The sequence below is a fragment of the Mustela lutreola genome, chromosome 7 (assembly GCF_030435805.1).
Source record: "Mustela lutreola isolate mMusLut2 chromosome 7, mMusLut2.pri, whole genome shotgun sequence".
Lineage (NCBI taxonomy): Eukaryota > Metazoa > Chordata > Mammalia > Carnivora > Mustelidae > Mustela > Mustela lutreola.
The window spans coordinates 67634580-67662389 of record NC_081296.1 but is presented as its reverse complement, the minus strand read 5'-3'; the positions used below and the strand labels follow the sequence as shown (position 1 = coordinate 67662389).

General features: G+C 40.4%; 2 protein-coding genes and 1 pseudogene across 5 annotated transcripts in view; 2 read left to right on the top strand and 1 right to left on the bottom strand.

Annotated features, from left to right (window-relative positions):
- NUSAP1 (nucleolar and spindle associated protein 1) overlaps positions 1-531 on the bottom strand; it is a 35671-nt gene extending 35140 nt beyond the window's left edge. For all 3 annotated transcript variants that reach the window (XM_059181203.1, XM_059181204.1, XM_059181205.1), the window contains exon 1: positions 141-531. In XM_059181203.1, coding sequence (XP_059037186.1) covers positions 141-245 — 105 coding nt within the window. In that variant the 5' untranslated portion in view covers positions 246-531. The remainder of the gene's footprint in view (positions 1-140) is intronic.
- OIP5 (Opa interacting protein 5) lies at positions 528-15875 on the top strand. 2 transcript variants are annotated; one of them, XM_059181209.1, is made up of 5 exons: positions 528-896; positions 1146-1212; positions 6448-6570; positions 9651-9732; positions 15734-15875. In XM_059181209.1, exons 1-5 carry the CDS (start codon positions 575-577, stop codon positions 15827-15829), a joined length of 690 nt encoding a protein of 229 aa, XP_059037192.1. In that variant the 5' UTR covers positions 528-574; the 3' UTR covers positions 15830-15875. The 2 variants fall into 2 exon arrangements, with proteins under 2 accessions (XP_059037192.1, XP_059037193.1); XM_059181210.1 differs by lacking the exon at positions 6448-6570.
- A 3594-nt stretch (positions 15876-19469) lies between these two features.
- LOC131837169 (large ribosomal subunit protein eL34-like) lies at positions 19470-20235 on the top strand (annotated as a pseudogene).
- Positions 20236-27810: the final 7575 nt, after the last annotated feature.

The window sequence follows — 27810 nt, the reverse complement described above, 5'->3', positions numbered from 1 at the left end:
GTGAATACTATGGCCCCCTCTCCGTTTTGCGTAGTTGGAGGAACAGGAGGCTCAGTCCCCGGGGTGGTACCCGTTCCGTCCCTTCCCACCATGTCTACCGGAGGCAGCTCACACAACCCCGCCCGCTACCCGCTCCGTACCCTCAGGTTAGCCCGGAGGCCCAGATTCTTGGCTAGGATCTGAAGGTCGCTGTACTTGAAGGAGTCCAGCTCCTCAAGGGAGGGCACGGCCCTGGAGAGCTGCATCAGGCGACCACAGTGAGGACTCGTACTCCACTTTCTGCAGCACAGCTCAAAACTCTGGCGCCACTCTAAGCGTTACCAAAACCGAATTTTATAGAGAGTTTAAATTGAAAATGCTGCACTTCTATTGGTTAAAAATACTCCGAAGGCGGGGTTTCCTGGCGTTGACCAACAGAAACGAAGATTCTTCTCGCATCTGACGCACGTTTTCCCCCACCCCTCAACAACGCTTTGGGGCGGAGTCCCCGGCTCACGATGTCCAATGAGGAAGCAGGAATCGTGCTTGGGCGGGCCAGGTGCGTGTTCGAAGCGGAGGCGCGGGCTGCGGAAAGATGGCGGCTCGGCCGCGGCGGCATCGTTCGCGATGTGCACAGCTTCCGGGGGGTGATTTTTGTGATGCCGCTAAGAAAACAACTGACAAACACTCTTGTACGACTTCTATGGAATGGGACACGCAGGTAGTGAACGGGTCCTCGCCGCTTGGCCCCGCAAACCTGGGGGCAGAGGAGCTGCCATCTGGCCCGCGGCTGCCGTCGTGGCTGCAGCCTGAGAGGTGCGCGGTGTTCCAGTGCGCGCAGTGCTACGCCGTGCTCGCTGACTCTGTGCACCTCGCCTGGGACCTGTCGCGGTCCCTCGGAGCCGTGGTCTTCTCCAGTGAGTGGGGGCAGAGTCTGAGGAAGGCGGAGGAGGGCCAGAGAGGGGGTTCCCGCTTTCTCACGGGGCCGTCGAGAGCGAGTGGTGAAAAAGACTGGGGGGAAGATTTGGAAGGAAACCCCTTTGCCAGGGGTGAGGACAACTTTTCATGATTTTTGTGGCCAAGATGAATCTATCTGTAGCGGGTACGTTTTCCCTTTCAAAGCTTCACAAGTACTCTTTCCTTCTGACCTGTGTTTGTCTTCCTAGGAGTCACAAATAACGTGGTTTTGGAAGCTCCCTTCCTATTTGGAATTGATGGTTCGCTCAAAGGCAGGTACGTACGGGGAGCTGGATTCTAGTCCCTCACTTAGTAAGACCGAGGAGCGTGGAACAGGCATGCACAAGGGGGAAATTGTTCTTATTTGCGCCAGAAGAGAAGTTTATTTCGTTCTTACAGTGAATTTGAAGGATGTCTCTTTTACCTATTTGAGACTTGTAGGAACTTGATGTGTTAATGAAATGGCAAGATTGTATTTGTGTGTAGATTTTATGATCTTTCTGAGGGCCACATCTCTAATGGTTTGTGTAGGTTAACTGAGGCTCAGAAGGTTATGTCTAGTATGGGAAAAGGGAGAAATGTACCTTTTGGTGTATAGTGAGAGTCATTATAAACTACAGTCCTGGGCGCCTGGGTGGCTCAGTGGGTTGAGCCACTGCCTTCGGCTCAGGTCGTGATCTCAGGGTCCTGGGATCGAGTCCCGCATCGGGCTCTCTGCTCGGCAGGGAGCCTGCTTCCTCCTCTCTCTCTCTGCCTGCCTCTCTGCCTACTTGTGATCTCTGTCTGTCAAATAAATAAATAAAAAATCTTTAAAAAAAAAAAAAATAAACTACAGTCCTTTGAGATAACTAGGACTTTTAAATATGCATTTTACTTGGAGTTTGTATTAAACCATGGTAGGAATATTTCCTCTGTCATCTAGGGAACCTAGGGAAGAACACAAGTTGAATGTTAAGGACTTGAATACTGCGGATAAACTTTGCATCTATTCTGTGCTGTGATCTACAAGTGACAACAAATTGCTCAGTGAATTATTACAAGGCTCCTTAATTTTGAGCGTTGGCTTTTACAGCACAATAATTCATTCTGACCTCAGTTTTAGGGTTAAAAAAGGTATAGGAATTCTTAGTTGCTTTACTCAGTAACCAGAAAGAGTTTTACAGTTCCTCTTTCCCAACTGAAAGACACTTAGCTGTCCTTACCAGAGTGTCTTTCCACCCAAAGGGAACAGGGAGGAAAAGAGTGGTGGCTTACTTGTAATTGGGTTATTTGGGGCCAGAAGCAGAAGCTCTCCAATTATCTTTCTTAGAATAGAATAATGCATCTAGACACATACTGTCCAATACTGTAACCATTAGCCACATGTAGCTGTTGAGCACTTAAAATGTGGCCATCCTGAATTGAGAAATACTGTGAGTGCACAATACACATTGGATTTCGAAGACTCTTCCTTTTTTTTTTTTTTTTTTTAAAGATTATTTATTTATTTATTTGACAGATCACAAGTAGGCAGAGAAGCAGGCAGAGAGAGAGGAGGAAGCAGGCTCCCCACTGAGCAGAGAGAGCCTGATTTAGGGCTCCATCCCAGGACCCTGGGATCATGACCTGAGCTGAAGGCAGAGCCTTTAACCCACTGAGCCACCCACCCCCAAGACTCTTCCTTTTTTAAGAGATTTTGTTTGATACATATAGAGAGAGTATAAGCAGGGGAGCAGCAGACAGAGGGAGAAGCAGGCTCCCCACTGAGCAGGGATCCTGATATGGGGCTTGATCCCAGAACCCTGGGGTCATGATCTGAGTTGAAGGCAGACACTTAACTTACTTACCCGCCCAGGTGTCCTGGATTTTGAAGACTTAATACAAAAAAATTAATAGTTTAAAAACATTGATTACATATTAAGATGATATTTTTTATATATTGGGTAGTATAAAATGTATTAAAACTAATTTCACATGTTTCTTTTGAATTTATTTTTAACAGGACTAATAGAAAACTTTAAATTACTTATGTGGCTCACATTTTATCTCTACTAGAATTACTGATCTAGATGGTTTATAAAACACTGGAGGGAAATTCCAAGTATTTGTGTACTTTTAAAATTAGGAGAGCCATGGGACTTGGCAGGAAGAGATTTATTACCAGGAAATGGTTCATGTGATTATAGAGGGTGAGAAATCCCAAGAGCTGTAGTTGGCAAGCTGGAGAGACAGGAGAGCAGTGGTTTAGATCTAGTCCAGGTCCCCTAGTTTGAGAACCAGGAGAGCCAAAAGTGTAAGTTCCAGTCCAAAAGCCAGAAGGCTCTAGACTGAAGAAGTGCCTATATTTCAGTTCAAGTTTAAAGGCAGGGGGAAAAAACAATGTATCAGCCTTAAGCAGTCAGGCAAGAAGAATTTCCCCTTACTCCTGACAGGGTCAGCCTTTTTGTTCTATGCAAGCCTTCATCTGATTATGAGGGTCACCCAATTGGGGAGGACAATCTGCTTTACTCAGTCTACTGATTCAAGTGTTAATCTCATTCAGAAACATTCTTTTTTTTTTTTTTAAAAAAGATTTTATTTATTTATTTGACAGAGAGAGATCACGAGTAGGCAGAGAGGCAGGCAGAGAGAGAGAGAGAGAGGAGGAAGCAGGCTCCTGCTGAGCAGAGAGCCTGATGCGGAACTCGATCCCAGGACCCCGAGATCATGACCTGAGCCGAAGGCAGCGGCTTAACCCACTGAGCCACCCAGGCGCCCTCATTCAGAAACATTCTTATAAACACATTCAGAATAATGTTTGACCTAATAACTGGGTACCATGTAGACTATAAAATGTAATCATCCCATGTTAACTTGGCACCCATATGCATCTCCTAAAACCATACTCAATCTCCAAATAAAGACAGTTACAAGGGGTGCCTGGGTGGCTCAGTGGGTTAAGCCTCTGCCTTCGGCTCAGGTCATGATCCCAGAGTCCTGGATCAAGCCCCTCATCAGGCTCTCTGTTCCCCCTCTCTCTCTGCCTACCTCTCTGCCTACTTGTGATCTCTCTCTCTGTTAAATAAATAAATAAAATCTTTAAAAAAAGAAAGAAAGAAAACACACTAACCCTTTCTCTAGAAAAGGAATTAAAGTCCTTAAATAATGTTTACATTTCTTTCATTTCTCATAACTTAAATACTGTGATATAAAATTAATAATACTTAAATAGAGGGGCACCTGGGTGGCTCAGTGGGTTAAAGCCTCTGCCTTCGGCTCAGGTCATGATCCCGGGGTCCTGGGATCAAGTCCCGCATCGGGCTTTCTGCTCAGCAGGGAGCCTGCTTCCTCCTCTCTCTCTGCCTGCCTCTCTGCCTACTTGTGATCTCTGTCTGTCAAATAAATAAATAAAATTTTAATAAAAAATAATACTTAAATAGAATTATATTGTTTGATATAATAGTATGATATAAAATATGATTTTATGTTATATAATAAGGGAATAGAGAAGAACAGAGATAAACATTCAGACACACAAACCTACTCATAGGGGCACCTGGGTGGGTCAGTGGGTTGAGCCTCTGCCTTCTGCTCAGGTTGTGATTTCAGGGTCCTGGGATCGAGCCCTGCATTGGGCTCTCTGCTCGGCAGGAAGCCTGCTTCTCCCTCTCTGCCTGCCTCTCTGCCTCCTTGTGATCTCTGTCTGTCAAATAAATAAATAAAATCTTTAAAAAACAAAAACACCCCCCCGCCAAAAAAAACCCCTACTCCTAACAAAGGAGGAAATACTCATGGCAATTACAGTATTCATTTCTGTAACTAGTCATTTGGTCATAGCTATATTTGTAACTACCTTCTTTGACTATCTGTATCCCCTTTTGTCTTCAGCAAGCACACGCTGGCCAGAGTTCCTTAACCGGTGTGGTAATGCAAACCTTCATTTTGAAGGACTTGAGCCATTAGCAGACTAATATTCAATGAAATATATTATATTATACACATAAGCATAATTTTGGGATTTTTTTTCACATTTTTGCCCTGTGCCATAAATTAGTTTCTGTCAGACATTTTTCTATAAGTACTGTGCTTTATCTGGTACCATTAATTGCTATCTAGGGATTAATTAAAATTAATGCAGCCTTATTTCATGGCTTGTTTTCTGATTACTGTATTCACAAAAATACAGTACTATATGTGTGGTTCAGGACTCAATTTACCAATGAATTGGGATACTGTATTGCTTGGGCCTTTTTAGTATCCATTGATGTGAATCTTTTTTGTTATAGTCATATGATTTTATACTCTATTGATGCAGTTTTACTGCATAGTATGTTTATACAAATAATTTTTTCCCTTACCAAACCATAAAATTGTTTTCAGGGATGCCTTGCTGGTTCAGTTGGAAGAGCATACAACTCTTGATCTCGGGGTTGTGAGTTTGAGCCCCATATTGTGTGTAGAGAGTAAATAAATAATTTTCAGTACATGCCTGATGAAACATAATTAATTTTTTTCATAAAACATTTCTTTGAAGTATTTGGGATGCCTGGGTGGCTCAGATGGTTAAGCATCTGCCTTTGGCTTAGGTTATGATCTCAGAGTCCTGGGATCCAGTCTTGTGTTGGGCTCCCTGCTCACTGGGGAGCCTGCTTCTCCCTTTGCCTGCCACTCCCCGTTTGTGCGCATGTGCGCGCTCGCTCTCTCTCCCTCTCTTTCTAACAAGTAAATAAGATATTAAAAAAACAATAAAACATTTATTTGCAGTATTTGGGTGTGTTTTATGACCAGCAGATATGGTTAAGTGATTTACCCAAGTAGTGTAACTAGAATCATTACCTGTTTCCTCATCTAGTAATCTTTGAGAGGGTAAAAGAAAAGAAAATAGGTGGCTTGGTAAGGTAATAGCATTTTTGTTTTTTCTCTTTTGGTATTTTGTCTGGGTATTTAAAAAAATATATTTATTTATTTATTTGACAGACAGTGATCACAAGTAGGCAGAGAGACAGGCAGAGAGAGAGGGGGAAGCAGGCCTTCCTCTGAGCAGAGAGCCTGATGTGGGGCTTGATCCCAGGACTCTGAGATCATGACCTGAGCCAAAGGCAGAGGCTTAACCCACTGAGCCACCCAGGTGCCCCTGTCTGGGTATTTTTTTAAGTTAATTTTTTGTTACATCTGTAAAAGAAAAATCCTGATTTGAGTTTGATTAAATTTTTTAGTAAACCACAATCAACACAATTTTTTCTTAAGCTAGGATTGGTTGAACTGTAGCTAATTTTATATGTTCATGTGTAGTTTTATATGTTCAAATGTTAATCTGATTAGTTAGCTCTTTTTTCTCCTTTTCAAATGTAAATTATTCTATAAGTGACAGTTGTATATCCATAATAATCTAGGATGTAATTATATTAAAAGCTGAGTTAACCTTTCTTGAATATGACATTTCTTTAGTCTCAGTCCTATTATAGCACAGTTTTTAGGAGAACTGGTTCCAGAGACTGGTTATTTTATATTTCTTCTCTGATTTTCTTACCAATATTCTGTTTTTCACTCCAGCACTTACAACCTTTTATTCTGTACTTCCTGTGGGATTCCCATTGGTTTCCATTTGTATTCTACCCATGCTGCTCTGGCTGCCTTGAGAGGTCACTTTTGCCTTTCCAGTAACAAAATGGTATGGTGAGTTGACTTAGATATTCTTTATCGAGTATATTTTTAAAGGGCTTCCAGAATGTTTGTCCCAAAGAAAATGGTAAAGCAAGGCAGTGGGACCAAAATATAGTTTCATAACATTATGCTCATTTTAGATGTCTTATAATCATACCGTGTCTTAATAAGCTTACCATCAAATAAATGAGAGGATATTCTTTTGTTACAGAAACTTCTGGAAGCTAAGTTTTTTGCAAAATAATGTTGTAATAGATACTTACTAGGTTTGTGCCCAGCCCCTGTTTTCTTTCCCTGTAGAGTGGGACCTTGTAGCCACGTTTTTTATCATGTGTGATACCACTCCTAGGTGATGGGATCAAGAATGAATACCTCACATAAGCTAAGCCAACAGATTTTCTACTCTAGGAATTTGAAAGAAGGATCCAGAGACACAGGTCATTTGTAGATGTTAATGGGGCTGAAGTTGGGAAGTGAAAGCTCAAGGTTTAAGGTTGCTACTTTCTATGTTATGCATGTAGATGGGTGAAATCTTATCTGCAAAAAAGCGTGAAGCTGATGGTTACCTCAAAAAAGTAAAAGTAGAATCAGATAAAGTACCATACTTGTTCCTTCTTCAGTAGTACTTTGGATATTTATCTTCTTTTTTTTTTTTTTTTAAGATTTTATTTATTTATTTGACAGAGAGAAATCACAAGTAGATGGAGAGGCAGGCAGAGAGAGAGGGAAGCAGGCTCCCCGCTGAGCAGAGAGCCCGATGTGGGACTCGATCCCAGGACCCCGGGATCATGACCTGAGCCGAAGGCAGCGGCTTAACCCACTGAGCCACCCAGGCGCCCCTGGATATTTATCTTCTTAATACTACTATCACTTAAGCTTTTTTTGTTTATTATAACAAACTGGAACATCTATCTTAGTCTTTCCTTGACCATTAAAAACAAAAAACCCAAAAACAGCCATTGATGACCTAGTTTGTGCCAGTCATTACACTCACCTCACTGAGTTCATTTTTTTTTTTTTTTTAAGATTTTATTTATTTATTTGACAGAGATCACAGGTAGGTAGAGAGGCTGGCAGAGAGAGAGAGAGGGAAGCAGGCTCCCCGCCGAGCAGAGAGCCCAATGTGGGACTCGATCCCAGGACCCTGAGATCATGACCTGAGCCGAAGGCAGCGGCTTAACCCACTGAGCCACCCAGGTGCCCCCTCACTGAGTTCTTAATAGAAGAAAACTGGGACTCAGAGGTGGAAGAGCTGAGATTTTAACCTGTGTCTTATCTTCAAAGCTCATTTTCGTTTCATTAAACATAGAGTTTTCTTTTTCTCATTTAATGTGCTTAGATCAGTGTTTCTAGCTGAGCTATGTGTGACTAAATAATAAAACTCGTAAGTAAAGCTTGTCCTTCATTCATGAGGTTGTTCAAAATGCATTATTTTGTTCACTGCAAATTTTCTTTTTTTGCTTCACTGCAGATTTTCACCAGGAAATATATACTTGAAATGGATTGAAAATTTACTTTCAATCAATTTCTTCTTAAATAATTTTTTAAAGACTTTATTTAAAATAAATAAATTTTATAGAGTACAAGTAGGCAGAGAGGCAGTCAGAGGGAGCAAGAGAAGCAGGCTCCTCACTGACCAGGGAGCCCAGTGCAGACTTCATCCCAGACCCTGAGATCACGACCAGAGCCAAAAGTAGAGGCTTAACCCACTGAGCCACCCAGGTGCCCTTAAATAATTTCTATCTAGAATTAAGTTTAAAGAGGGGGGGAAAGGTATTTATAAATGTGTGCTATTAGTAACCTCAAATCTTCTTTAAAAACAGTTACAAGTAGTTGTTCCAGTTGAGCTCTAATTGATTTTTTGCTTAGGGAAGTTAAGTTTTTTGTAAAAAAAATTTTTAATATAAATTTTCAAAGTATAATTGGAATTTAAGTAATTTCTTAAGCTTTAAAATGAGGAGTTGGGACTCAGAGGTCAGTATATTCTTTTTGATTAAGTAGAAATTAGCAAGTATAGCTAGGCTGAGTCTGGGAAGATAATAAATCTATGTCTGTGTACATCAGGATGAATTGCTAGCAAAAGAAAACGAGACTGACAGTGGATTTAAGAAGTAAGGCTTGGGGTGATTGGCCACTCCAGGAGTCCTCCAGTGGCTCAGCCACAATAGGGCTCTGGATCAGCATCTCTGGTTCTCTTGGCCTTTTCCTCTTGGGTGCTACTGCAGTTATAAGTGTTATATCCGTAGCCAGTACCATCCCCAACCAGAAGGAAAAGGACATGGGAAGTGGGAACACAGGGAATGGTCTTATTTTATCATCAAAAATGTCCTTATTATTGGCCAAAACTATGTCACATGACATAGTGGGAAAGCAAATATGTGAGAGAGAGGTGGGAAAGCAAATATGTGAGAGAAAGGAGTAAGATTGCAGCACTTGGCTCAGAACAGTTCTGATTCATGTCCTATGATTGAGCATACTCCTTCCTTAAATAAAATCTGGGTTCTGGGCACCTGGGTGGCTCAGTCAGTTAATCTGCCTGCACCTCCGGTCATGATCCCCAGGGCTCCCTGCTGTGTGGAGAGAAGCTCCCTGCTTCTCCCTCTGCCTCTGCCTCTCTTTCTCTGTCTGTCATGAATAAATGAATAAAATGAATAAAAAAATAAAATCTCATGAATAAAATGAATAAAATAAAATAAAATAAAATAAAACAAAACAAAATCTGAGTTCTGTTAACAACAAAGAAGTTAGGAATGGCTAATGGGGTAGGCAACCAGCAGTGTCTGTCACCATACGATTACTTTTCTTCTAACCGCTATACAATTTACTTATTCATGTGACCTGGTTTATGTGTTCGTCATGGGATAATTTTTTTCATGTATTCCCAGCTGGCAAGGGGTGAGATGAGACACATAGTCTCGGATGATTTCTTAATTGAGAATTTGTTTTTCCTACAAAATACAATATAAATGTTGAAATGAAAATCTGTAAGGAGACTGTCTTTGCCTGACATTGCTTTAGAGGACAAGTTTGGTTCATTGATTATCTTGTATGTAGTATGATACTAATATTTTCTCTATATATTTTCTATCCAGCTATCAGTTAAAAACAAAAGCCATCGTAAATGCATCTGAGATGGACATTCACAACTTATCTCTACCAGAAAAAGTTGCAGAGGTAAAATTTCATGATGGTTGGATGTTTCCTGTAATACAGGCATACCTCAGAGATGTTGTGGGCTCAGTTCCAGACCAGCACAGTGAAATAAATACCTTAATACAAAGCAAGTCAGATTTTTATTTTGGTTTCCCAGTGCATATAAAAGTTATGTTTACACTATACTATAGTGTACTAAGGGTGCAATAGCGTTATGTCTAAAAAAATATACCTTAATTAAAAAATACTTTATTGCTAAAAATGCTAACCATCATCTGAGCTTTTGGGGAGTTGTAATTTTTGATCACAGATCACCCTAATAAATATAACATTAATTAAAAATTTGAGATATTCTGAAAGTTACCAAAATGAGACAGAGCCATGAAGTGAGCAAATGGTGTTGGAAAAATAATACCAATAGACTTTCTCACACAAGGTTGCCGCAAAGATAATGTGTAGAAAACACAGTATCTTTCAAGTGCAATGAAACAAAGCGCAAGAAAATGAAGTATGCCTGTATAGACAACTCTTGACAGTTTATTCCAAAGAATATGGTGGTGATGAAATGGTGTAATACTCCAATTATCCTTTATGCCTGCTTTGACATTCTTTATTGAATTTTTTTTTTAATATTTTGTTTATTTGACAGAGGGAGATAGCGAGAGAGGGAACACAAGCACAGGAGAGCTGGAGAGGGAGAAGCAGGCTCCCCGCAGAGCAGGGAGCCCGACATGGGGCTTGATCCCAGGATGCTGGGATCATGACCTGAGCTGAAAGCAGACATCCCACAACTGAGCCACCCAGGTGCCCCTCCTCACTGAATTTGAACACAAAGCCAGATACTGTAAGGTCCACTTCAGGAGGAATAAGGAAGCTGCTTAGCTCCTGCATGTCCCATACTTTTCACCTCTGTGCTGGAAATGGACACCATTATCTTTCTTAGATTTGTCTGTCCTTTCTTTCTTTCTCTTTTTAAAAAGATTTTATTTTTAAATAATCTCTACACCCAACGTAGGGCTTGAACTTAAACCCGGAATCAAGAGTCATAGCTCATTCTGCCGAATGAGCCAGCCAGGTGCCTCAGATCTGTCCTCTCCGTAGGCACTTCATGTTCACCTGTCTCAGTAAAGAGTGGTGAAACATCAGGAATTCTTGTTAAATGGATTTTCCTAGGTGGTTGTTAGTTTTGAAGTTGAAGAAAGCAGCTTTGTTTTGGTAGCTTACTAGCCTCTCTTTCTAGTGGAGGAAATTTGACTGTAACTTTACTACCTCAGAAGAACAACCTTAGAATTTACTGTTCATTTTGTTTTTAGTATTGTTAATTGTTTATTCCTTGCTCATTATACATTTTGTAACCAATGGCATGTATTTTCCAAAGTTTAAGTATCTTTTAGGACAGGGGAAGAATGATTTTTGGGAGTATTGTTTTGCTAAGCTCATGAAACCATGTTCTAAGCCAGGTGTTGACAAACTTTTTCTTTTTCTTTTCTTTTCTCTTTTTTTTTTTTTTTTAAGATTTTATTTATTTATTTATTTGACAGGGAGAGACACAGCAAGAGAGGGAACACAATCAGGGGGAGTGGCAGGCAGAGGGAGAAGTAGGCTTCCTGCTGAGCAGGGAGCCTGATGCGATGTGGGGCTCCATTCCAGGGCCTTGGGATCATGACTTGAGCAGATGGCAGATGCTTAACCGACTGTGCCCCAAACTTTTTCTATAAAGGACCAGATGACAAATATTTTCAGCTTTGTGACCATTCATTCTCAAGTACTCAACTCTGCCCTTGTAGTGCAAAAGCAGCTGCAGACAATATAGAAATAGATGAGTGTGGGTGGGTTGCAGTAAAACTTTATTTACATAAATGGGCAGCAGGTTATCCAGTCACCGTGAGCCAACTGTCGCTCTAAGCACTCAAGCTGATGAGAGGGGTCAGGAACTATTTTCATTGTTATGGGAGATAACTTCTAGAAGGGCAGCCTGAGGAACTCTGTGGCCACTCCACCCCCAGCAAAACTGCCGTAACTGAATAAAATTACAAAGGAAACAACCATTTTAAGCCTTAAGAAAATTTCCTCAAGGCATAAAGCAAGTGAAGAGATATTTATTTAAAAAAACCTACAAAACCTCTGTAAGAATAGTGAAACCTGTGGCATTTGAGCCTGCTCCTTCTTATGCCTCTCTATCTCAGAAGAATGGAGGCTCTGAGCAGCTGTAGCCAAGAACACAGGGATGGTTTTTACTCTAGCTTCCAGCTGAGGGGTGTGATATCTTCCCAGGAGGGGCAGGCTATCAGTAATTCTCATCAGACGCTCTGTTCCTGTCAAAAATGGCTGCTTAACAGGTGCAAGTTCTACCACTGGCACAGCAGGCTAAGTACTAGGAACCCATTCACCCTTCCCTCAGGTTACTTATAGGGCAGAGGTGTCAAAATGGCCGAGGTAAGCCAAGAACAGAAGTTGGCGCCTATACCCAGCACTCTGCTTATAAAGCGAGGGTGTCATTCCCAGAGACACTCCTAGGCTAAGAGGCAGATTGTAAAAACTGCTCCCCCACCACACTGCTGTGGTGGAAACTGCTGCCCAAAACAGTGGAGATTTTGAGGTAAGCAATTAAGAGGAAGCTGATAGTTCCATGATAGCAATAAGCTAAGCTATAGATTAGTTAGAAGGTTACTGGACAGAATCAGGGAAGAGACAGCCAAGAAAAGCCCTCTTGGGGTAAGAACAGTAACAAAAAGAATGGCTCCGGATCTTTTAAAGACTACCCCTGCAAATGCGGGGAGGGAGGTCCTGAATTTAATTGGATTAGACTGAGCAGTTTATGTCCCAAGGCATTGTCAAAAGCTCCAGGGCAACAGTCCAGCAATTAGTGAAGGTGAATAGCTGGACACAGATCAGGGAAGATCAAGGAGACACGGAAAGAGCCTTCTGAACCCAAGTTCTTCCAGGTGACTGCACATGCTTAAGGTTCTGTTCTCTGAGGACTGACAGCAGTCTCACATGGTGGGGAAGACAGGTATCACTGAATAGCCTAGCCTACTCACTGAAACAGATAGGAAGACACAATAAGCTGAGGAGTGGGTATTTAGTATCCAGAGTTGCTATAGTAAGTTACTTAAAATGTCCAGTTTGCAGAGTGCCTTGCTGGCTCAGTTGGAGGATGTGTAACTCTTGATCTTAGGTTTGTGGGCTTGAGCCCCATGCTGGTTACTTAAAATAGTAAAAAAAAAATTTTTTCGCAAATATCCAGTTTGCAACAAAAAATTAGAAAACACTCAAAAATCAGAAAACACTCAAAGAGGAAAGTATGACCCATATATGGGATAAAAAGCAGGCATCTAAAACTGCCTATGAAAGGGCCCAGATATTGGACTTAGCAGAAATAGGTCCAAAGAACTAAAGGAAACTGCTTAAAGAAGTCAAGGAAGGTACGGTGACAATATCTCATCAAATAGAGGATATTCTTAAAGAGTTAGAAATTACAAAAAAAGCACCAGTTGGGGAACCTGGATGGCTCGGTTATGCATCTGCCTTCTGCTCAGATCATGATCCTGGAGTCCTGGGATTGAGCCCCACTTCAGGCTCTCTGCTTAGCAGGGAGTCTGCTTTTCTCTCTGATCCTCCCCCTTCTCATGCTCTCTCTCATTCTCTCTCTCTTAAATAAATAAAATCTTAATAAATAAAAATAAAAAACCAGTTGGAAATCCTGAAGTTGAAAAGGACAATAACTAAAATGACAAATTCACTAGAGAGACTCAACAACAGATTTGAGTTGCCCGAAGAAAGAATAGATAGATAGATTAATGAGATTATGGAACCTGAAGAAAAAAGAATGAAGGAAGATGAACTGAATTTAAGACATCTCTTGGGCACCATCAAGCATGCCTAAATATTCTTTGATAAAGGAATACATACCAAAGGAGTACAGAGAAATAAGAAGGATATTCAAAGAAAAAATAGAAAAATTCCCAGATTTGATGAATAAACATTAATTTACATATCCAAAACCTCAACAAGTCCATGTAGGATAAACACAGAGATACATACCCCAACACATCATAGTAAAAATGAGGAAGAAACAAAATCTTAAAGGCAACAGAGAAATGATTTACCAACAAAGAAATGATTTACCATATCCAGGGGCACTCCAATATGACTAAGAGGTTCTAGAGTTACCTATTTAATTTAAGCAGCATTTCTTGAATTTTATTTTTGTATCCTGTGGGATAATAAAAACATTTAGTGTATGGTGCAAGTTATGTCAGAAATAAGATTTTTGGAGGTGCCTGGGTGGCTCAGTAGGTTAAGCCTCTGTCTTTGGCTCAGGCCATGGTCCCAGGGACATGGGATGGAGCCCCGAATCAGGCGGTCTGCTTAGCGGGGAGCCTGCTTCCCCCTCTCTCTGCCTGCCTCTCTGCCTACTTGTGATCTCTCTCTGTTAAATAAATAAATAAAACCTTTTAGGGCGCCTGGGTGGCTCAGTGGGTTAAGCCGCTGCCTTCAGCTCAGGTCATGATCTCAGGGTCCTGGGATCGAGTCCCGCATTGGGCTCTCTGCTCAGCCGGGAGCCTGTTTCCCTCTCTCTCTCTCTCTCTCTCTGCCTGCCTCTCTGTATACTTGTAATCTCTCTCTGTCAAATAAATAAATAAAATCTTAAAAAAAAAAAAAGTTAAGAATAAATAAATAAATAAAACCTTTAAAATTTAAAAAAAAAAAAGATTTTTTGTTGTTAATCTGATTTCAACATAAGATTGTTATTCGTAATTCTATATTCATTGATAACTTTATTTCCTAAGCATATGTTGTATGCTAAATGCCATTAAGTTTGGTTCTTGATTTAAGTAGAACTAGCTATAGTTCAATAGTTCAACAGAATTATAGTTCAATAGAATTATTGAAAATTACCTATTTACCACAAACACAGGTTGTTCCTTTTTTTTTTTTTTTAATAAACAGGTTTTTTTTTCTTAAAGCTTTTATTTATTTATTTGAGAGAGAGAGAGAGAGATATCACAAATAGATGGAGAGGCAGGCAGAGAGAGAGAGAGGGAAGCAGGCTCCCCTGCTGAGCAGAGAGCCTGATGCGGGACTCCATCCCAGGACCCTGAGATCATGACCTGAGCCGAAGGCAGCGGCTTAACCCACTGAGCCACCCAGGCCTCCAAATAAACACAGGTCCTTAACCCAACAACCAGGGCTACTTTTGAAGGCCTTTAGCAGAATATTGAAGAAAGGCATTTGTTACTGTAAACAAAGAAGGAAAAAAGTTAGATTTTTGCTACTAGAAAAGGAGGGGAAGACTAGTTGATGCTGCTCTCCACAAACGTTCTTACCTGCCTTATTCTTGTCTTTCTTCCTAATACTTGCCATTTAGACGTGGTGAAAAGCCATAGGAAGGAAGGAGACAGAAGCAGTGATGCTCAGCAGTGGCTGTCTTTTTTCATATGAAACTTTGTATCTGAGGATCTTACTGTGCTCTGTGTTTGTTACATAAAGTTCCTACAGAAATAGGAAAAGTGTATTTATGTAATGTGTTCAGATATTGCCAGTTCTCAATCACAAGTTTAAAAAAAGTGGCTGGGAGGGGCACCTGTTGTGTGGCTCAGTGAGTTAAAGCCTCTGCCTTCGGCTCGGGTCATGATCCCGGGGTCCTGGGATCAAGCCCCGCATAGGGCTCTCTGCTCAGCGGGGAGCCTGCTTCCTCCTCTCTCTGCCTGCCTCTCTGCCTACTTGTGATCTCTGTCTGTCAAATAAATAGATAAAATCTTAAAAAAAACACAAAAAGTGGCAGGGACACCTGTGTGTGGCTCAGTCAGTTGAGTGTCTGCCTTCGGCTCAAGTCATGATCCCAGGATCTTAGAATCGAGCCCCACATCTGCTCTCAGCTCAGCAGGGAGCCTGCAACTCCATCTCCCTCTGCTTGTGACTCTGCCTACTTGTGCTTGCTCTCTGTCAAATGAATAAATAATAAAATCTTAAAAAAAAAAAAAAAGATGCTCTGATACCTGTTCATTTTCCTTCTCAGCTGAAAGAGAAGATAATGTTAGCACATACTCAATTATATTCACTGATGAAGATTCTGAAGGAAGTAACTCCGGACCAGCCCAAGTCAGAAAACTGATCCAGAATTAAAGCTTAAGTATCAGGTTCAGGCCTTTTTACTATCTTCTATCAACAGGTGCTATTTGATCAATTCTCAAGAAAGATCGGCTCCAAGAAGGGATGGGAACTGTGGTTTATTGTGCTTACCTCTAGGTTCATTTTCCAAATGATTTGAGAAGCTGCTTCTTAAGATGAGAAACTAAGGAAGCTTCTGTCCAGATTTTATAGCTATTTGCCTTACGAACATATTATCTTGTCAATGTCATAAGTACTTATTTCTGAAAACCTATTTTACTGCAAATTTAGATTGATTAGGAAGCAATGTCCTGTGAATGGTCTGATATAAAGATGCACGGTTGTTAGGAAAATAGAGTTGTATTTAATGTTGACTACTGTTGGGGCACCTGGGTGGCTCAGTGGGTTAAAGCCTCTGCCTTTGGCTCAGGTCCTGTGGGATCGAGCCTGGCATTGGGCTCTCTGCTCCGTGGGGAGCCTGCTTCCTCTTCTCTCTCTGCCTGTCTCTCTGCCTACTTGTAATCTCTGTCTGTTAAATAAATAGATTTTTTAAAAAAATGTTGACTACTGTTATTTCTAGATGGAGCAGTTGTTATGGTGAAGACCAAGAAACCATATTTTTTCTTACATAAAATATTGGTACATACCTATTCTGTAGATAATACTCAATAAACTAACTGGATAATGTACAATTTCTCTTTCTCTTTTCATTTCTAAAGTAGGTAATAATGAGAGGAATGACAATGAGAGGTAACTGGGTGATAATGCGAGGAATGCCAAACATCAAACATTCCCAAAATGCTGTTTTTTCCTGTTTTGCTTTATGCAGCACTTAGGTTCAGTACCTTATCATATTATTTATCTATTTAAAGTATACTGACTTCTCATATTATTTATCTATTTAAAGTATACTGACTTCTAGGGATAAAAGGCAAAAAGTAAAAAGAGCCACTCTCTACCTGCACAGAGTTTATAATCTCATTAGAGGTGGACATTCAAATAACCACATGAATACATGTGAAATTACTACTCTGACTTGAAGAAAAGGGACATAGAGCTACCAGCATTTATGGAAGGTAACAGACCTGGTTGGGGGGCAGTGGTCAGGAAGGCTGTTTTGAGGAAGTGACACTTCAGCCTTGGTCTGAAAGAGTAGGAGTTGATTAGGGAATGGAGGGGGAAACCTGTGCAAAGGCTCTTAAAGGAAGATGTGCAGGAGGTGCACCAGTGGCCAGAAACCAGAGGGTGCAAGGACTTGCTAGCCTGAAGAATGTTTTAATCCCAAGAACAATGGAAGCCCTTGCAGAGTTTTAGAGGCAACCACCTACAGCAGGATTGGCTTCACTTGTGTAGAACTTCATTACAGTTGTGGAGAATGGGTTTATAGGGGCAGCAGGCAGACCACTGAGGGGCTGGCAAGAGCACAATCCAGACATGGTCTAGCCAAGTGTTGGTGCATAGAAAACTGGACTTGGTGCAGATGTAGCTAGGAGCCATTTTCTTATTTCCATTCTTTCCACTTTATACTGCCTTAAGGCCATTTCCCTTTAAAATATTTTAAACAAGTAAATTCTGAATTACTTTATGCTTTTGAGTTGCAAAATTTGATTCCATAAATAAGGGTGAAGACTCAGTACCAGAAGAACTTTTACTTTCTACTTCTAAAGAATGGACCTAATAAATTAATACTATTGGGGTTTTTATTGTCTGTGGGTATGTTCTTTCTTTTTTGTTGTTCTTTGTTTTTGTGGGTTTTTTTTTTAATTTTTTAAAATTTTTTATTTTTTATAAACATATATTTTTAACCCCAGGGGTATAGGTCTGTGAATCACCAGGTTTACACACTTCACAGCACTCACCACAGCACATACCCTCCCCAATGTCCATAACCCACCCCCGTTCTCCCAAACCCCCTCCCTCCAGCAACCCTCAGTTTGTTTTGTTTTCATCAATCCCATCTTGTTTCATTTATTCTTCTCCTACCCCCTTAACTCCCCATGTTGCATCTCCACTTCCTTATATCAGGGAGATCATATTGATGAAGTTCTAGAACCTAGGTGAGGTTCGGTGGGCTGAGGTCCGGAGCCGATGACCAAGAAAGAATTCTTGAGACATCTTTGGTGCAAAATGGTGGTTTATTAAAGCACGGGGACAGGACCCATGGGCAGGAAGAGCTGCTGCCCTGGGCTGTGAGGGATGGCAGGTTATGTATGCGGTTGGGGGAAGGTGAGGGGAAGGGAGGTGTCAGTGGAGTTTTCATATACTAAAGAGGGCCTACAAGGTGCCAGGATGTCCCAGGCCTACCGGAGGCCTTGCTTGCCCTAGCAGCTGGATCAATGTTGTCTTTAGACCAGCCATTAACATTAAGATAGTTGGGAGACTTTTTGGTGGGTTGTCACAATCCTGCTATCAATTGTCTTTGTTAGTGAGATTTAGGACATTTCTAAGCCAAGGGAGACTCCTGTCTAGCAGGATTGTGAGCTCTGCAAGTTAACTATTGCTTATTGTTCATGGCAGTCAGGGCTGCCTGAGGGATGCTACACATAGGACTGAGGGGAGCGGATGGAGGGGGGGTTACAAGGCGCCAGCTTTTGTTTTGTCTTCAGCCAGCCTCGTGCTCCCTCATCAATATGATAGTTGTCTTTCTCCGATTGACTTATTTCACTAAGCTTGATACCCTCTAGTTCCAACCATGTCGTCTCAAATGGCAAGATTTCATTTCTTTTTTCTTTTTTTTTTTTTTGAAGATTTTATTTATTTGACAGAGATCACAAGTAGGCAGAGAGGCAGTCAGAGAGAGAGAGAGGAGAAAGCAGGCTCCCTGCTGAGCAGAGAGCCCAATGCGGGACTCAATCCCAGGACCTGAGATCATGACCTGAGCTGAAGGCAGCGGCTTAACCCACTGAGCCACCCAGGCGCCTGATTTCATTTCTTTTGATGGCTGCATAGTATTCCATTGTGTATATATGCCACATCTTCTCTATCCATTCATCTGTTGATGGACATCTAGGTTCTTTCCATAGTTTGGCTATTGTAGACATTGCTGCTATAAACATTAGGGTGCACATGCCCCTTCGGATCACTACGTTTGTATCTTTAGGGTAAATACCCAGTAGTGCAATTGCTGGGTCATAGAGTAGCTCTATTTTCAACATTTTGAGGAACCTCCATGCTGTTTTCCAGAGTGGTTGCACCAGCTTGCATTCCCACCAACAGTGTAGGAGGGCTCCCCTTGTGGGTATGTTCTTAATTGTTTTGCTTAAACTCTGGATTTGCTGATTTGTCAGAAAATTTAATGGAAAGTTAAATGCTTAAACTTAACATCAAATTAACCTGGCTGGTTTTAAATAGTACCCCCCCCCCAAATAGAAATTACATGCTTACTCTAGAAAAAAATTTCATACATGTAAGACAGACAAAATAAAGGGTGCAAAGTACACTTCCCTTTTCATCTTTGAAAGGCATAGGAGAGCATGCTGGGAAGCGAGCAGGCACTGGAGCCAAACTATTTGGAATCACATTGTGGTCTGGATACATATTAGCCATGAACATGAAGAATTTATTTCAACTCTTCCTGTAAAATAGGGATTGACAACTAGGGTTGGTTTCTACTTTTCTGGGGACAGCATCCATAGGCTTTCAGAATGGTGCAGCATTTGACATACCACTGAAGGCTGTCCTACAATACAGCCTCTAACAAAACTAGGCTGTCCCAAATCCCTGGTAATAGAATCGTTTATCTTTACGAAAGCTCCTAAATCCACATGTGGGATATACATAGGCTGACTTCAGGAAGGCCAATTCAGTGAGACCTGCAGTTTTTACTAGGTGGTCTAGAATGAGAAAACACATCAGCGGGGCCTGGAGTAGTTTCACGTGTGCAGAAGCAAGCGTGATTTACTTAGTGAGGAGCAGAAAATCATTGCAAAAGTGTCGAAAGCACAAAAACAGAGTTGGAAAGCTAAATTTAAAAATGAAGCTACTTGGAATAATAATAAATTCAAAGAGTGCAACTTTTGATTTCGGGGTTGTGAGTTCAAGCCCCGCATTGGGTGCAGAGAGAAATAAATCAATCTTAAAAAAACAAAACCCAAAAAATGGGTATAGTGAAGATTAAATGAATTAATGAATGCATCTAATAGAATTACAGCAGTGCTTAGCACATACTAGGTGCTCAGTAAATAATAATCTTTATGCATATAGATGTACATGTATAGACAAAGGCAATTCCATTTTTCATATTATTCTGCAACCTGCATTTTACACAATAAATGTCACAATTTTCAATACTAGCCAATACACAAACTACCTACATGATTCAGTGAAGTGAATATATCAAAATATAACCATCTTATATTGGATCCTTATACCTATTTTTACAGATCTGTACTGGTATTTCTGTAGGAGTGATTCTTACAGTGGGAAAAGTCAAAGGGCATGTCCATTTATAATTCTGATATTATGCCTTTCATAAATGTTAATTTATGAGACTAATTGATAGTCTCACACATGGTTGACTTTTTAAAACAATCTTTTTATTTTTATTTTATTTTATTTATTTTTTTTTTTAAGATTTTATTTATTTGACAGAGAGAGATCATAAGCAGGCAGAGAGGCAGGCAGAGAGAGAGGAGGAAGCAGACTCCCTGCTGAGCAGAGAGCCTGATGTGGGGCTCGATCCCAGGACCCTGGGATCATGACCTGAGCCGAAGGCAGCGGCTTAACCCACTGAGCCACCCAGGTGCCCCTAAAACAATCTTTTTAAAGGATGCCTTCAGGTGGTATAAGGGTTCCTATGAAAGTCTTTCAAACATCAATGATTGACTGATATTAACAGATACTAAGTCTACTTTGCTACAGTTTGCAATAATTTGGCACTGTGTATATGTTGAATAAAAACATTTTCAAAATTCCATAGTTTTAAGAAAAGTAAAACTGCATACTTAAGTTCTTCCTGAGTTGTAAACTTTTAGGGGCGCCTGGGTGGCTCAGTGGGTTAGGCCGCTGCCTTCGGCTCAGGTCATGATCTCAGGTTCCTGGGATCGAGTCCCACATCGGGCTCTCTGCTCAGCAGGGAGCCTGCTTCCTCTTCTCTCTCTCTCTCTGCCTACTTGTGATCTCTGTCAAATAAATAAATAAAATCTTAAAAAAAAAAAATTACCTGAGTTGTAAACTTTTAAACTCCTGAGTTAACAGCAGAAACTATCCCCATTTTTGTAACCCTAACATCTAACACAGTACCTGGGAGTGGAGTATATCAGTGTTTGCTAAATGATTAGTCATAAATCACAGGAAGGAACTATTATTACATTAGTAATCATACTACAAAAACCACATAGCTTTTGTTCCTCTCTACTTGACAGGAGCCAATCCCAAGGAAGTTTGTAACATGTACTTTCTTACTTTAAACTTAAAAACTTTCCCCTGGGGCACCTGGGTGGCTCAGTGGGTTAAAGCCTCTGCATTCAGCTCAGGTCATGATCCCAGGGTCCTGGGATCGAGCCCCGCATCGGGCTCTCTGCTCAGTGGGGAGCCTGCTTCCCCCTTTCTCTGCCTACTTGTGATCTCTGTCTGTCAAATAAATAAAATCTAAAAAAAAAAAAAAAAAAAAAAGATAGCTAATATTCAACACAAAGCATTTAAAATGGTTTATGTATTTTAGATAGGAAGGATTCCCTGCAATAGCTTTAACATTATTATACTTAGCTATTTCCTTATCAAAAACTAAACATTTGGGGTGGCTCAGTTAAGTGACTGCCTTTGGCTCAGGATAAAGCCCCATGTCAGGTTCCCTGCTGAATGGGCAGTTTTTCTCCCTCTGCCTCTCCACCAACTGTGCTCTCTCTCTCAAATAAAATCTTTAAAAAACTAAACATTTGCGGGCGCCTGGGTGGCTCAGTGGGTTGAGCCGCTGCCTTCGGCTCGGGTCATGATCTCAGAGTCCTGGGATCGAGTCCCGCATCGGGCTCTCTGCTCAGCAGAGAGCCTGCTTCCCTCTCTCTCTCTCTCTGGCTGCCTCTCCATCTACTTGTGATTTCTCTCTGTCAAATTAATAAATAAATAAGATCTTTAAAAAAAAAAAAAAAAAAAAAAAAAAAACTAAACATTTGCTCATACCTAGTATAAGGTTAGCCCTAAAGGCAGGGAATGAGGGATACTGGGGTGGCTCAGTCGGTTGGGTGTCTGCCCTCGGCTCAGGCCATGGTACCAGGGTCCTGGGATCAAGCCCGCATCAGGCTCCCTCAGCGGAGTCTGCTTCTCCCTCTCTCTCTGCCTCTCCCTCTGCTTGTACTCTCTCTCTCTCTCAAATGAATAAATAAATATCTAAAAAAGTTAAAAAAAAAAAAATACGGCATGACCAAACCTTAAATGGAATGTCTCTTTGTTCACATGGATGCCACTTCCCTTGGTCTACAGCAGAGATTGCTACAACTTGGTATCAACACCCAGATCTTTGGTCTTTCCTGACATCTGGAGCCTACTTCCCCAGATCTCTGGTTTGGCTCCTCCCATCTCAATAATCTACTGCATTATAAATTACCCATTCTATGGGGCGCCTGGGTGGCTCAGTGGGTTAAAGCCTCTGCCTTCGGCTCGTGACCCCGGGGTCCTGGGATTGAGCCCCGCATTGGGCTCTCTGCTCAGCGGGGAGCCTGCTTCCTCCTCTCTCTCTGCCTGCTTCTCTGCCTGCTTGTGATCTCTGTCAAATAAATAAATAAAATCTTAAAAAAAAAAAAAAAAAAGAAAGAAATTACCCATTCTGATCAAGTCCTGCATAAGGCTCCCTGCTCAGCAGGGAGCCTGCTTCTCCCCCTGCTTATGCTCTCTCCCCATTCTCTGACGAATAAATAAAATCTTTTAAAAAATTAGTTTTAAAAAATTACCCATTCCAAGTAATGAGTAACACAGTGGTTTCAGTGCATTCTCAGCCCATGCTGCTTTATTGCCAAAATATATATACACACACACACGCGCGCGCACACACATAGGTGCAGAGTTTCCAACTCGTATAGCAGTTTCCTTTTACATCAAAGAATAAAATTTCTGAAATCCCAAGGATGCATAGATTAAAAAGCTGCCTTTTGTAATACTTTATAAACATTCAGTGAAATTCTTTTTAACATTGTATACCAATGGTGTAATGAAGAAAATACAGAACAGCAAGCAGAAATAGTGAGCAACTGTACTTGGAGGATGCTAAATAAAAGTATGTGAATGATACTGTAATATAGTAGGACTCTGTAAGTGACAGGTCATTTTAAGGTAAGTGCCAAGACTCTTACTGTTATTTAAGGACTGACCATAATGTATTGCCAGAATACCATTCTTATCTCTGGGAGGAAAACTGATGGCATGGCATACAATCAGCAAGGGAGAAAAAAAAACCTTTTGAATTATCAGTAACTTTACGATATCTATTTTGATTTTAAAGGAGGTTTAGGCATAAAAGTTCCTAGAGAAATCTGTAATGTTTGGTTTTTTAACTATATGCTTTTGTGGAATAATGGGCACAGAGTTGAGAGAAACTCCTCCCTATATCTTTACTGGTTTTGTTGGCTGGCAGATGTAAGTAAGTGACAAGAAGCAAATTTACAAATGGGAAATAATTATCTCACAGCCTATACTTAAGTGAACACTAAACACTGCAATGACCGTTTAAGTCTAATTCAGTTCTGAACTATTAGAAAGTTACCACTTACACTTCAATATTCCCAAAGGCATTTGGAGTGAAATCCCACAGCAAAGAGAACAGGTTAAAATGGCTTAAGAAAAATTATTTTTCAATCACAGAACATGAAACCTGGGAGGGGCCTAGCATGAATCATCTGATCTCTGAATTATCTTCTGTTTATGCCATTCAGCTACGAATTCCATTTGTATATTATTTGTCATGATCATTTGCACTTAACAGGGTTATTTTCAAAGTCAGGAATCTAATAAAAAATCTTAAGCTATCACAATAAATTGATCTATTTTCTTCATCAAGCAAGGAAATAAATGGCAAGGTTTTTCCTTTTTTCAAAAATGGAAAAACCTGCAGTTTACCTGGCATCAGAAGCATTAGGCAACAAATTATGCAGTCTGAGCAAAAATATCATGGATAAACCCCTGGCTATAAAATTTTAAAAACAAAACATTTCTATAATACAGTAACAAAAGAAAACCCAAACCAAAGATTTGTTGGTATTTTTAGCACTGTTTCCACACAATGGAGCAGTCTCCTTTGCTGCAGGGAACCTTCATGGCTGGGCTGGTTGGTACCAGCAGCATCCCGAAGAGTTGGCTGGTTATCCGAAAATCCTGGAACATCTGAAATACGTGTGTATTGCTTCCATTCACTTCCAAGATATGAGTTTTAAGAGATCCAAACATAAGACACGTAAATTTTATCAGACAAAGCCCATACTTCATTATTTTATATACACTGCTAATTCCCTGCTTTCGTACTCTTTCTGAAACTCTGCACCTTTCTGATTAATATAGCCATAGCAGCTTATTTATTTAACATGCTTAGTTTGTGCCTTTGTTTTGCTTTTTAACATGCTTGGGGAATAAGGGAACCAGGCAAGAGGTTAGAGGGTGAGCACTGTCATGCTCTCTATTCCTGACAGTTTGAATGTCTTGTGGTTGCCCCTGTTTATCTTCTAGCTTCCATTTTCAATGGAAGTTAAGATAATCTTTAATTAGAAAATGAAAATAATCCAAACAGTAAATTTAGGCTATTGGTTTAAGTCTCTATTGCTTCATTAATAAATGCATAAATATATCTACTAGTCACCACGTAACACTGGACATTTTCAACCATGCATTAGAAGAGCAGTATTCTAAAATCGGAGTTCTGGGCCTGCCACTATTGCTTGCACTTTTGTTCAGACCCAGTTTTAATAAACATGCAGAGAAGACCCCCTGATTCAGAGGAATTAGGGGCAATAACAAGGATTCATGCAAGTTTCAACTGAAAATGTGGGTTAAGAAAGTGATTGCTTAGAAATGCAGGCAGGGCAGATGCTCCACATCACAATGCTGCTTCAGAATAGAGTTACAGTCATGCACAAAAAGGTTAAAATGAGGACCACTACTTAATTACAAAAAGCTTAATTGCAAATGCTGGCCCTTTTGGGTAGAGAGTGATGTAAAAACTCTGGGAAAAGAAAGAGAATTGAGAGATGTACAGTCTTTTGGAGCAGTAAGTTTTCTTGGCCATTTATTGACAGCTATAGCATAGAAGAGCACAGGTTGTGTAAAGATGGTGAAGATGCTCTTAAGCAGAATGATTTCTGATTCACATTAATGAACTTCATCTGCACAGCCCCTGGGGAAAAGGAGTTTATGAACAGCAGAGCTGATATATGTAAACTCAAAATCAATGCCCTGAAATTTAGCATGGACTCCTGCTTTGAAAACTATCCGCCAAGGGATTCTTCCATATAGGGTATGGTTAACAGCCAAGCAATGTTCTGAATAAACTAGAAGCAATTTGCTTGCACCAGCAGCACCATGAGAATGTAAACTCCTGGAGGCCAAGGGTCTCTTCATATTTTGCATATCACAGGTACACAAAAGAGTAAACATCAGACTACAACAACATTGAAAAGTAATAACCGCATAGAGACTACAAAAACTTGTAGCACATTTTAGCATTTACAAGTATTAACGTGGCTGTTAAGGGTAGTCTTTGTTTTAAGTAACTAAATTGTTGACATCACTATAATACACAGCGGTGTCCTCATGATCGTGCAGATGACTGAATATTGCTTGGTTATTCCAATGTCTCTAACACCAACTGATGGCGTAGGACATTTAAAGAGGAGCTATAATCAATTTAATATAATAGCCTTCTCCCTATCCTCTGGAGTTGCCTTAGAAGAATTAAATATTCAAGAGGCACTATTTTTTAAAATTCATTCTACTTTTAGTTTTTTCCCCTGGGAAAACAAGGGAACACAGACCTAATCTGTTCAGGCACCTTCAAGGTGCTAAATGGCCAAAATGAACACAAGGTAAAAGGGAGTAAGAAGTCAGCTTCCATTTTACTATTATATCCTGATGGGAGATGTGAGGTTCCTTGTATCAAAACACTAGTTTGCAGGGCTCTTATTAAAATAAAGAGTCACAGACCAAAATCCTCAGCACATGTATATCAGACAAGGTTTATAAAACCAACATGCTGTCTTTGGCTGTTTCGTTCAATCCTTTGCTTTACATCCTTAACTTCTAACTCCCTTAAACTAACCACAGGCATACAAGGAAAAGCCAGCTATCCAAGTTCTTGGTTTGTTTTTAACCCAAACACACACACACACCACTCCCAAACTTTCCCATTCTTAAAACGCACCCAGAGAACTAAAGGAGAAAAGAAAAGGTGACAGAGCCCAAAGTAGGCTCTTCTATAAACGCCTGCTGCTGAAAAGTACACCATAAGCAAAATCCCCACTCGATGGCATCCACGGGGCTACATCAGTAGGAGTACATTTGTTTCCAGGTTAATTAACCACTAGAAAAATTTCATTCAATGGTTCTAACCCTCTGCTTTCGGAAACAAATAGGGTCTCTAACCTTTAACTTAAACAGAAGTTGCTATTTCTCACACAATGATATATTCATATACATTCAGTTTTTAAAGTACCTTTTATATGTTCTTTGCCTAAAACATCATCTTTTGGTGCAACTCTGCTGGTCACAGAGCTTCACCAACTCAAGTAGTAATATTTATTTCTGTTGTACAACATTGCTAATACAATTTGCTATACATGCAAAACTGTTATTGCTACTAGATTCTACCTCTTGAAAATCATTATTCGTTTTATGGCTTTTATTTTTTATTTTTTTGCAATAGGAAATATCCTTTCCTATATACTGTGCTATTTTGCATTCATTATCTTTTCAGAGGTATTTTTCAAAATATTTAAATGCTTTTTTGGAAATGGATTCTCCCAGGCGCTGAACTACTAGAGCCAAGAGTACAACTACTTTAAGTACACTCTGATCTAAACCGGGGTCCCTGGATATCTGCTGCTACAGAGTCTACTTGCTTGAGCTACTTGTGTACTGGAGACACGTTAGTTTTGTGTCTCATCATGGTAACTATAGAATCTGTGTCAAAAAATCCTGAACTCTCTTAATACTGAGATTTAAAAATCACCTCAGAAAACTGCTCTTTCCAAGTTCTCAATGCAGCTTTTAGAGGTAGGAATTTCTTTTCCACAGAAAGCTATCTTGTGCTTTCGGGACAAAACAACTTTTATTTTTACAAGCAGGAAAAAGTGAAGGCTGTCTGAGGTGGCTTACTATAACCAAGCAAGAGAGACAGTTATTACATGACAACCTGCTCAGGCTCCATCTAGCTACATTCCAATTCTTATGAAAAGGTCTGGAGTCCCATCAACACACAATTCAGGTTGTGAAACAGGAAAAGCCTGTGACAAATTAATGTAGGACACTGAACTACTGACCAGCGTTCTTCCAGAACAATTAGCATGCTGCAGACAGAAAATGTAAATGGTCTGCAGGTTAGAAAAGTACGTGACTAAGACAGCATCTCAGTAACACATGCAAAATAAAAAATAATTTCTTGATGCAAAAGGAGTGGATTAAATAATAAATTTACAAGACACACCATGTGAAAACAGCGTAAGAACAATCTCCTCTCAAACTAAGAGAACAAAGCAGAATCATGAAATGGGGCCTCATTTTGATATGAGGTTTCATAAGACACGAAGGCAGCTGGTTTCCAGCTACCTCAGAGAAAGCTTCACTCTCCTCAGACATGGTATTTTACACTGTGATCCCACAGTTCTATTCATAAGTGAGTCTTTTTGGCCTTAATCTCCTTTCCCCAGGGAGAATATCATGATTCTGCTATTTATGAAAAAAAGAAAAGTCTCAATTTTCCACTCATTTTACACTATTGATTATCAATAATTCATCCTGGAATTTAAATTATTACTAGGCTCATGCACTAACCCCTAACATGGCACTATAATA